At 33.4% G+C, this 12,584-nt stretch overlaps 1 protein-coding gene across 1 annotated transcript in view; it reads right to left on the minus strand.

The window, feature by feature from the left end:
* DNAH14 (dynein axonemal heavy chain 14) overlaps nucleotides 1-12,584 on the minus strand; it is a 340,072-nt gene that overhangs the window by 253,206 nt on the left and 74,282 nt on the right. Inside the window, 3 exon segments of the mRNA XM_020982026.2 lie at nucleotides 989-1,110; nucleotides 6,068-6,313; nucleotides 7,622-7,812. Coding sequence (XP_020837685.1) covers nucleotides 989-1,110; nucleotides 6,068-6,313; nucleotides 7,622-7,812 — 559 coding nt within the window.

Below are 12,584 nucleotides of genomic sequence, written 5' to 3' on the forward strand. Positions count from 1 at the left end.
TACCATATATGTATTGTCAATATTTATGTACATATTGTTTCCCCTATCAGAATATACGCTCTTCAAATGCAGGAGTACTTTTCATCTTTCTTTTTATCTGCAGTGCTTAGCACAGTGTGAGACTCATAGAAAGCACTTGATAAATATGTGTTTTGTTCAATACTAAAGGAAGTCCAGCCCAGAGAAACATAATGCTACTAAATACAATATGACTTAAAAAATGATGATGGTGCCTATCATTAAGTATGTAGACTGGGCAGTCTAGAACTATTTTTGTAGTCTTGTAGTATGGGAAAGAAAAAGAAACAATTGCAATTTCCCCCTTTTCCTTGTATTTTACCTCACTAATTGAAGAGTGAGCCCCTCTAGAAATGATATTTGGAATTGTCATCCTAAAAAATTATAATAATGATTTCTTTGCTCTTTAAAAACCTCTGTGACTTGGCCCCTTCCTATCTTTTCTGTCTTCTCACACTTTACTCCCTTCTGTATTCTCTACAATTCAGTGACACTGATCTTGCCACTTCTGTCATAGAACAATCTATTTCCTGACCTTGTATCTTTTCACTGGCCCCTTTGCCTGGAGGGCTATCCCTTCCCAGCACAGTCTCCTGCCTAACCTGAAGTTTCAGCTAACATCTCATCTTCTTGAAGAAGTCTTTCCATATCTACCTCAATGCAAGTGCCTACCCTCTGGAATTGCCTCCAATTTACTCTGGGTATATTTTGTATGTCCATAGTTGTTTGCATATTCTCTCCCTCATTACAGTTGGTAGGGACCATGTTTTGCCTTTTTTTTTTTCCAGACCTACACCTTAGCCCAGTACTAAGCACTTAATAAATGCTTGTTAACTTATTTGTCAAGTTATATTTTTATCTGTAGCCCAAAATAATCTTAATGTAGTCAGTTAAAGAAACTTGATATGGTAAAAATCATAGAAAACGGGAGAAATAACATATTTTCCAGTATCTATTTCACTTTGTATACCTTTGTATTTCAGGAGCAAGAAAAATGGGTTCAAGATAAAGCCAGTTTCTTTGACATGTCATCCACTCATCCAAAGTGTGAGAGAAGACATCCAACTTCTGGTCCCAATCATCTGCAAGAGACTACATTAAAAAGAACATTTTTAATGAAACAAAATCTAAACACTGCCAACATTCTTTTTCAGAGACAGAATACTCAATATTAGCAAGGATTTCGGCTGAGGGTCATAATCAGAGGAAGAATCAAGTCATGAATTTTTTTTAAGAAAAATTCACTTTTTACTTTTTGTTTTAATAGAGAACAATATAAAACATTTCACTTGTCCACTTTTAGAATTAAGAAATGGGATAATAAATATCCAACAAATACAGTAAATAAGTAGATACAGAAATACATCATGTGAGCTTGGGGGAGAAAAGAAAAAGAATGAAGGAAGGAAAGAGGAAAAGGGAAAGGAAGACAGGGAGGGATGGAGTGAGGGAGGGAGAGAGGGAGAGAGACAGAAAAAGAGACAGAGCACAGAAGCTTATGAGGTTATCTCACTACCCTCATTCTTCCTCTTTGCTACAATGGGACTGTAAGATCTAATGCAGTAACTTCAGCAATGTACTCTATTATTTCTTAGCTCTCTTGCTTCCCTTACTGGTAACTCCTGAATTTTCCTATGTATTCTTCCCAGAATGAAGCTGCTAGATGTTAATCCAGTTTGTTTTTTAAAATTAATATATTTTGCCAAGGTTCTCTGCATTTAGCCTTCTTAACAACAGGTATTTCTTTAGCCTTTAGCTTTAAGAGTGGGAACCCAAAACAATGCTACGTGTAATTTATTTCACCAGGACACAGGTTTTATAGCTTGAAGTGGTCGTATCCTATCTGAACAGACAACTGTAGATTTAGAGCTGAAAGGGAAGTATTCATTTTAGAGTTCATCTAATCTAATGCCCTCACTTTATTTTTTTAACATTTAAATTCTTTTTTAAATTAAATTTTGTGTGTTTTTAAATAAAAAGTTGATATTCTTTCTTACACTGAGACCTCAACTTGGGGAAATGGGGTTGTGGGAACCAAGCCCTTGTGATGTGTGTAATCGAGCAAAACAAATTCCCTGATTGGCCATGTCCAAAAATTATATCTCTCATTCTACAGTGAAAGTTCATCACTTCTGTATCATGACTGGAAGTCTCTTCCTTATCTCTGACTCCTGGCTTCCCTGGCTTCCTTTAAGTCTCAGCTAAAGTCCCACATGCTGCAAGAAGTTTTTCCTGGTCCTCCTTAATATCAGCACCTTTTCTCCAAGATTATCTTCAACTTATTCTTGGTATATGTTGTGTATACATAGCTGTTTGCATGCAGTCGCCCCCCTTCGACTCTGAGTTCCTACAAATCAGGGACTGTTTTCTGTCCTTAGCACAATACCTGGCACATATTGCATTTGGAGCTTGTCTTGGCAGATAGCGTGAGATGTTGATTTATTATCTACTTTCTGGCAGACTGCTTTATCGTTTTCCCCAGAAATTTGTATTAAATAATGAATTCTTATTCCAATAGCTTGGGTTTGGGGGTTTATCAAACACTTAGCTATTATGTCCATTTGTTTCTATATGATGTATACCTAATCTGTTTCACTTATCAACCTCTCTAATTTTTTAACCAGTACCAAATTGTCTTGATAATTGCTGTTATGTAGTATAGTTTGAGAGCTCAGGTCCTTTCCTTCATACTTTTAAAAATTATTTCCCTTGAGATTCTCTCTACCATTTCTCTTATAATTCTGTCATTAGTGATTTTATTTGTGTGAATGTTTTTTTAAATTTTAGGTAATCAATATTTTTCCTTTTTTGCTCTCTCTTATTTGGTTAAGAAATTTTTCCTTTAGTCATAGTTGAAATGTACCTGATCTTGTCTAATTTGCATTTTTTACAATGTATGCTTTTTTTGTTCAGATACCATATCCATTTTTGGAAATATTGTGATACTATAATACAACACAACACAACATAACATGTGATATAATATAGTATAGTATAGTATAGTATAGTATAGTATAGTATAGTATATAGTATAGTATAGTATGGTATGGTGTGGTGTGGTGTGGTGTGGTGTGGTGTGGTGGTGTGGTGTGGTGTGGTGTGGTATGGTATGGTATGGTATGGCATGGCATGGCACGGCACGGCATAATATATTATAATATAATATAATATAATATAATATAATATAATATAATATAATATAATATAATATAATATAATATAATATAATATAATATAATATAATATAATATAATATAATATAATATAATATAACGTAACATAACGTAACATAACGTAACATAACGTAACATAACATAACATAACGTAACATAACATGATATAATATAATATGACATGACATGATATGATATAAATCAGATGCTAGTCTAATTGCCAGTTTTCCTAAAAGTTTTTGTCAAAGACAGAGTACTTCTCCCAGTAATTTATATTCTTGGTTTATTGTCATTTTCAAGCCCTCTCTTCCTTATGCTTCTTGCTTATATATTTTATTTTACAACTTTATTTTTTCTATTCTTTAACCAACACCAGAAAGTTTTAATGACTACTGCTTTATTTTATACTTGTTATATACTGTCAAGTTTGCAAAACTATGCCACCTTCATTTGTCCTTTTTCTCATAATTTCCCTTGCAATTCTTCTGGAATGCTTTATTATTTTGAATAATGTGGCACCAAATGTGTAAATTCATTTAGGTGTTACTGTCATATTGGCACAGATTTCTTTTCATTTTTGTTAAGACTGTTTTGGAGTTGTATATATAATAAATCTTGTGAGTGTCTTTGTAGGTTAAATCCAGACATTTGATGCATTTTATAGGGTTTTGGGGAAGAATAAACTTTTTCTTAATATTTTTCCTGGGTTTTGTTAGTAGCGCATAGAAACAATGATTCAATCTTGGATTTATTCTGTATCCTGAAACACTGCTGTGGCTATTGGTCAATAAATTAATTTCTTCATTGATTCTCTCAGTGTTTCTCAGTGTCATTTACAAGTAGGATTATTTCGTCAATCAGTCAACCAAGAAATATTTAATAAGTACTTACTATGTGCCAGGTGACTGACTCCTTGTTCTTTTTCACTTGCTTCATCTTTGACTTTGTTTTCTTGTCAATTGGTCAACAAGGAAAAATAGTTAATAAGCAGTGCTAGGAATAGGGAGTTCAAAGATAAAAATGAAACAATCCTGACTCTTAAGCAACTTATATTCTAATTTGTCTTACTGTTATAGGACATTTGTAGGATTATGACAAATAATAGTAGAGAGAGGGACTATCTTTGTTTTAGCCTTCTGTGTACAGGGAAAGTTTCTAATATTTTTCCAATGCAAAACCAATGCTAATTCTTAGTTTTAAATATTCTTTCAATAATATGAAAGAAGGGCCTTTTCATGTCTATACTTATTTTTAAAACCCTAAAAAAAAGTTCTTCTAATGTTAAGATACAGAAACACTAAAATTTGTCAAATTGTTTTTTTCTGCATCTATTGAAATAATCTGTGGTTATTGTAATCTTTGTTCTTTAAGTGACTAATTTTGGTAATTATTTTCCTAATGTTAAGCCAACTTTCTATCCGTGGCATGAATCCAACTTAGTCATAGTGAATTATTTTTCTGAATATATTTCTGTAGTTCCCTGGTGAAGATTTTATTTTAAATTTTTGCATCAATACTGATAAATGAGATTAGGTCATAGTTTTCTTTTTCTGTTTGATCTGTGTTTCCCTGGAATGATGTCCATTTTTTGTCTCATAAAAAGAGTTTGGTAGAGTGTTATTGAGTCCATTTTTGAGAATAATTTTTATAACACAGGCTTGAATTGCTCTTTAAATATTTGATAGATTTTATTTTTCTTCAGTACTTGATTTGAGGTGATAAAGTTTGAGAATCATGCTGAGAATTAACTCACTCTGATATGTTCTGTCCTATGAGTTTCTTTATTTTCAATAAGGAAAAATCCTAACTTTCTACTCAGGAAAAATAGGATTTGCATGTCACTTAAATGAAAAGATAAACACTTTTATGGAAAACAATACCTAATATTTATAATACTTTAAAAGAGCACTTTAAACATATTAATTCCTTTGATCTTCACAACCTTTTATTTTTGTTGGGGCTTTTTTTGGTGAGGCAATTGGGATTAAGTGACTTGCCCAGAGTTACACAGTTAGGAGTATTATGTATCTGGAGTTCAAATTTGAACTCAGGTCCTCCTGAGTCAGGGCCAAGGTCTATGCACTGCGCCACCTAGCTCCACAACAACCTTGAGAGCTAAGTGTCTAATCTCCATTTACATATGATAAACTGAGGCTGAAGTGTGTGAGGCAGGATTTAAGCTCAGGTCTTCCTGACCCCAAGTCCAACCTTAAACCTGATGGCCTTTTAAGATACTGGTGATAAAAGTGTTTTCAAACCATGCAGTGATTTCATTATTATATATATCTCTTACTTGTTAGAATTCCTTTGAACTGAATGAAATGAAATTGAAGGCTTGCTGTTGAAAATTTCCCTCTAGTTTGTATAATATTTCAATATAATATGCCAGAAAGTATAAAATGTTCTTGATTTTAAAAAGATCATAGTTGTAGTAATGTTGTATTAAATGAAATCTATTTTTTTAGAGAAAGGTCTAAATTGGGATAATGTGCATTTAAAAAATATTTCTTTGTTAAACTGTTTCTATACTTTCCTCATATCATCTTCAAATATTCAGTGTACTCTATATTCATGTCACTAGCACCTAGAACAGTACCTGATGATATGTGCTTAATAAATATATGCTGACTGACTGATTTTAGGTGTAATTTTTGGTCTGCTAGGTATTGTAGGAAATCCAAAGACTTTCAAAAAATTTCAATCTTCTGGCGTTTATTCAATTATGCTAAATTTTTATGTGAAAAACATCTGTATTTAAATCACTAAAAGACACACAAGAATAACATATACAGCCTTGAAGTTTACAGAATGCAAAAGCTGTAAACAAAGCAGTAAATATCAAAACAGTAAAAATCTCTTTCTTGTACAATATTTACCTTCATTGCCCCAAGATAGGGAGATCCTTTAATTGTTGCAATTATAACTTGAGACTCCTCTAACTGAGCTAATATATCATCTATGGATGAAATAATAAGGATCGTGAAAGCATCTGTCTGATGGGGAATCAAACGTAAGGGAGTATTGCTCCATAGCTCAATAATCTTAAACAGCATTTTTTCCAAAGCAGCTTCATTTGTTGCTACTGTTGATATTTCAATGATTTTTTCTTCGTATCGATACAACTAAAATAAACAAAATATCCCTGAGTTCCCAATACAATAATTACTAATATATTTTAATTCAAGATCTCACTTTAATGGCATACTTATTATTAAGATTTCATAAACTTCCCAAATTAAGAGGCCCACAGATGATTTCCTAAGTACTATTTGTATTAGCAGATTCCCAGGGCATCAATCTCAGCTGACCTCCCTTCCCAGATAAGTGCCTATGGATTTAATTTTTAAACCTGAGGATTATGTGACCTACCTGCCTCAGCAGCCCCTTCCTTTAATAGCCCCAATGTTTAAACACTCATACTATGAAGATTTTTTCCCTTAAATCTAACCATTTAGCCAAAATCAAGTATTTTAAGCTCCTCAAAGACAGTGTCTATTTGACTTTTCTCTTTATGGCTCCAGAACTTAGCACAGTAGCCTAGTAGGCAACATATAAATATTTGTTTAATTTTACTGAACTGAAAATCTCTTATTGTAGTGTTCATTTTCTGCTTTGCTCTTCCTGGAAATAAAAATAGAGATCTTTCAGCCATTCATTCGCATCACAAACTCCAACTCCTTTTGCTTCTTAAAATTACCTTAATAATTTTTATTTGTCCTATTATGTTGAATTCTCTTCCATTTCTCCATGTTTCCTTAAAAATATGGAGACCAATAAATAGCTAGCAATGAAACATATTGGCAGGCCAACACATACCATCTGAGTAATTGTTTTTCTGTATGGTGTTAGAGTTCAGCAGAAAAGCAACACTGTTTTCAAAGAGAGCATATTGCTTTCTTTAATTTGGGCTCCTTATCCATAGGTACACTATTTCCCAGCTGGCACTTGTAGAAATATATTTAGTAAATTGAAGTAGCAAAGTCCAAATGCCTACACTACCCTCGCCCCTGCCCTGCTACATCTACATCCCCACAGGATTTGTGTTCAAAGTGAAAGTGGGGTGGCAGGGCAACTAAGTGGCATAGTGGATTGAGCAGCTGGCTCTGGAGTCAGGAGGACTTGAGTTCAAATGTGACCTCAGACTCTTGACACTTGTGTGTGTCCCTGGGCAAATCACTTAACCCCAATTGCTTCAACATTTTTTTAAAAAAGTGAAAGTGAAAGTAGTTGGATTCTCTTAAGCTAGCCTAACCTTTCCAGAGGTGCCACGGTAGTCATACCTCAGTCTGTCTCTTTCTGTAGTGTGGGGGGGGGAGAGGGGGAATGTGTGTGTTTGTGTATTCCCTTTCCGTCCCTGCCCAAATGTGTTTTGGAGAGGTTGAGAACCTAGACAAACAGAGCTCTGAAGTGCTGCAGATTCGTGTACCTACTTCAAGCTCCAGAAGTTGCTTCACCGTGCTCTCTCTATCCAAAGTAAGTGCCTGCCCGATAATCACCTGGATTGCCTCCCAATGCCGACTTTTAAGACAAGGATTTACCAAGGCGACTATAGTAGGCAAGCCTTGTTTAAAATCCATCACTGATTGCTTAAGAGTTGTTACCACAGAATTTTTTGGTAAGCCTGTAAATCAAAACAGCACAATAAGGATTTTTTTGGGGGGTTGGGGGCACTTTTTAAAAAAATGTATTCAGTTTCTATCATTCTTAAAAGCAACATATATGATAGCTACTCATTACTAATACCATTCCTATTTTTGAGTTTGTCTCTTTTTTTATCTGTCATCATTCAAACTCTTAGGTAAAGCTGTCTCCATTTATTACATTGACTCCAATTTTTTACTTCTTACCTACTTTTTTAGAAAAAAAAGTATTTTTATTCATTTCATTAAATATTTCCCTATTACATTTAAAATTTTTAACATTTTTTAAAATTTTGTTTCAAATTCTCTCCTGTCCCTCCCCCACCCCTTGAAAAGGTAAGCAATATGACATCAATTATCTATCTGAAATCATGCAAAATATGTTTCCATATTAGCCATGTTGCAAAAAAAAATACACACAAAAAAAGAACCAAGAAAAAAATAAAGTGAAAAAAGTATGCTTTAGTCTGTACTCAGGATTCATCAGTTGTCACTCTGGGGGTGGACAGCATTTTTTCATCATGAGTCTTTTGGAATTGTCTTGAACCACTGTCTTGATCAGAGTAGCAAAGTCTTTCACAGTTTTAATCATTGTTATAATATTGCTGTTACTGTTCTCACTCACTTCTTAACATCATATAATCTGGCTTTTTTCTTCATCACTTGACTAAAACTGTTCTCTCCAAGGTCACCAATGTACTCTTCATTGTTAAATATAATGACCTTTTCACAATTCTTATGCTTTGTGGTCTTTCTATGGTATTTGGCACAGTTCACTAGCCCCTCCCCCTCCATACTTTCTGCTGCCTGAGTTTTTGTGATAGTATTCTGTCGTTCTCCTTCTTTCTGTTTGACTAGCCCTTTTCAATCTCTTTTGCAGGATCATTATCCATTTCCTGCTTCCCATGTTTGTGTGCACCTTTTTGCTTTTGACCTGGTTACTCTTCTCATCTCACCATCTCCCTTGGGTTGAACTATCATTTCTATGCAGATGATTCCCAAATCTATTCATTCAGCCCAGGGGTGGGGAACCTGTGGCCTTGAGGCCACAAGTGGCCTTCTAGATTCTTAAGTGTGCCTTTTGACTGAATCCAAATTTTACAAAACAAATCCTTCAGCCTTTATCTCTTTCCTGAACTCTTGTCCCAAATAACCAAAATCCTGCTGGGCATTTCCACTTGGATGTCCAAAAACCTTAACAAACTTAACATGTCCAATTCTGAACTCATATTTCTCACTTAATCCACTCCTTCTTCTACTGTTGGGGGCACTACCACTCTTTCAGGATGACAGAGGGGAGTAGGTACCATAAACAGAGGACCTAAACACACACACACACACACACACACACACAACACACACACACGGTTCTGTTTTGTTTTCTTTAAGTGAGAAAGACAAGAGAAGGGAAAAGGAATATAGGAACACAGAAATAAGGAAGAAACTGAGAAGCAGAGGGAAGATCTTACTATTTCACATGATTTAGTCGCACAAGGAAAAGAATATACAAACATAGCAAGTAGAGTGGGGAAAAGTGGGCATATCATTAAACTAACTCTCATCCTAACTGAATAAAGGAGGATTGGACCCATGCACAAGTTTGGTGTGGAAATACTGTAAGGGAAACAGGGAAATAGGTAGGGAAAGAGAAAAAAGGAAAGGGCCTTGAAGAGGTAGAAGAGAGTCAGTAAGGAGACAGTCATAATCTCTCACAAGCAGACTTCATCTTTGGATTGTAGATCATAAAAGGGGAGATTTAAATGAGCAATAAATGCAAGAACCAGAAATCAGGATCTGGGCCCGGTGAAGGGCAGTGGTGCAGAGGAGTAGAAAAAGATCACCTCAAATATAGGGTACTAGCATTGACGGGACTTCTTCTTTTTCTACCCCATTCTCCTTTGCAAAGATGGAGGGCAGGGGAAAAAGAGGAAAAAGTATAAGAGAATATGACAGAAAGAAATACACAACTACCAATTATTACTCTGAACATGAATGGAATGGATTCACTCATGAACAAGAAGAGGGTAGCAGAATAAATTAGAAAACAGAATCTAATGATATGCTATTTATAAGAAGTATATAATATCAATACTTAGTATATGTGATACTTTTTACATATTATACAAACACACACACACATATATGTACATTGGTGGGATTTAAATACTTAAAGGAAAAGCTAATTGAATTAAAAGGAATAAGTAAATCTATAATAGTTGGGCACCTCAATGTTCTATTTTCAGACTTAGAAAAATCTAAAAAATATGAATAATAAAGATAGGATAGACTGAAAAAGAATTTTAGAAAAGTTTAATACATTAGACATTAGACCTTTAGTGATTACTGAATAGGAACAGAAACTATAATACATGTTATATATACATGCACATACATACATATGTACATATTTATGTATATGACTTACATGTGGATATAAATATGTTTCTTATCTATGTGCAGCATAATTACAAAAATTAACCATGTTATAGGGCATAAAAACTTTTTTAAAAAATGAAAAACAGAAATAGTAAACACATTCTTTATTGAACTCAATACAATAAAAATTTATCATCAATACATGACATTTGAAAAAAGAATTGAAACTTAAATGGATGTCAAATTACAATCCAAAAGAATATATAGGGCAGCTAGGTGGTGCAGTGGATAGAGTACTGGTCCTGGATTCAGGAGGACCTGAATTCAAATCCAGCCTCAGACACATAACACTTACTAGCTGTGTCACTCTGGGCAAGTCACTTAATCGCATTGCCTATCCTAAAAAAAAAATTATATATATGTATATATATATATATATATATATACGTATATATATATGTATATATATATACGTATATATATATATATATGTATATATATATATATATGTGTGTGTGTGTGTGTGTGTGTGTGTGTGTGTGTATGTGTATATATATCAAGGAACAAATCACAAAAACAATAGATCTAACAATTTTCAATAAGAGTAGGGGTAAAGCAAGGAGGCCAACTATTACCACTACTATTTGACATACTTCAGATATAATTTGATATATACTATTTGTAATAATAATACAAGAAAAAGAAATTAAAGAGCTAAGCATAGGCTAAGAGGAATAAAAAGTTTTGCTTTTTGCCAATATTAATAATATCATGAACCCCAGAGATTCAACTAAAATTTAAGAGAAGCAATTCATAACTGCATCAAATTAGCAGGATAAAATAAATCTACATAAATCATTAAATTTTCTGTATGTTACCAACAAAATCCAACAGAAAAAGATATAAAAAAAGTTCCTTTCAAAATAACCACAGAATGCATGAAACATCTGGGAGTCCACCTACCAAGACACATATGAAAAAACTATAACTATAAACCTTTATTTACAGAAATAAAGATGAACAAATAGTTGGAAAGTTATTAATTGCTCATGGTTGAGCTGTGCTAATGTAAAGAAAATAATAATACTTCCTAAAGTAGTTTAAAGATACAGCACCATACCAATTAAACTATAAAGAGTCATTTTATAAAACTGGAAATAAAAATAATAAAATTGATCTGGAAGAACCAAAGGTCAAGAATTTTAAGGGAAATAGTTTTTTAAATTGGGAATGAAGGGGGCCCAATAGTATCAAATCTCAAGCTATCCTATGAAACAATAATCATCAGGACTATTGCTACTGGCTAAAAAATAGAAAGATTGATCAGTAGAAAATATTAGGTACATAAGACAAAGTAGAAAATAAACACAATACCATAGTGTTTAATAAGCCCAAAGACTTCAATCATTGAGATAGAAATCACTATTCAACAATAACTGCTAGAGAAACTGGAAATCAGTCTGACAGAAATTAGGTTTAGGTCAATATCTCATATCATATGCCACAATAAATAGGAAATGAATGCATGACAGATATAAAAAGTCACTTATCAAACAAATTTGAGGAGCATGGAAGGCAATACATTGCATAATTATGGAAAAGAGAAGAATTCTTAACCAAAGAATAGAAAGAATTACAAAAAATGGAATGGACAATTTTGATTACATAAGAGTGAAAATGTTTTCCCACACATAATGATTCCAGATAAACTTAGAAGAAAAACTTTTCACTTATGTGGTGGGGAAATATTGTAGTTAAGTTTCTCTGAAAAGGCCAGATATCCGAGATATATAGAAAATTAATTCAAATGAGAACAAGAGATATTCTTCAAGTGATAAACGGCCAAAGGATTTGAAGAAATAACTCTGAAGGAAAGAAACCCAAACTATCCCTTAACATATGCAAAAAATAAGTGTTCCTAATCACTGAAAGATATGTAAATTAAAACAACTCTGAGGTTCCACCTCATAGCCAGTAGATTGGCAAAAATGACAATCAGGAAAGTGGCTATTATTGGAAAGGCAATGGGTGGACAGGTATACTAATATATTGTTGGTGGAGGCATGAATTGATCTATACAATTTGTAAAGCTATTTGGAACAATATCCTCAAATTCACTAGATGCAGTTAGGTGGCATAGTAAATATAGTGCTGGACCTCAAAGTCAGGAAAACTTGAGTTCAAATCCAGCCTCAGATTTTACTAGCTATGTGATCTTGGAAAAGTCTTTTAAACCTTGTTTGTTTCAGTTTTCTCATCTGTGAAATAGAAATCATAATAGCATTTACCTTCTATAGTGGTTGTTAAGATCAAATGAGATATTTGTAATGAACTTAGCATAATGCCTGGCATATTATAATAGGTGCTATATAAATTC

The sequence above is a fragment of the Phascolarctos cinereus genome, unplaced genomic scaffold, assembly GCF_003287225.1.
Source record: "Phascolarctos cinereus isolate Bilbo 61053 unplaced genomic scaffold, phaCin_HiC Scaffold_5;HRSCAF=322, whole genome shotgun sequence".
In the NCBI taxonomy this organism is placed as follows: Eukaryota; Metazoa; Chordata; class Mammalia; order Diprotodontia; family Phascolarctidae; genus Phascolarctos; species Phascolarctos cinereus.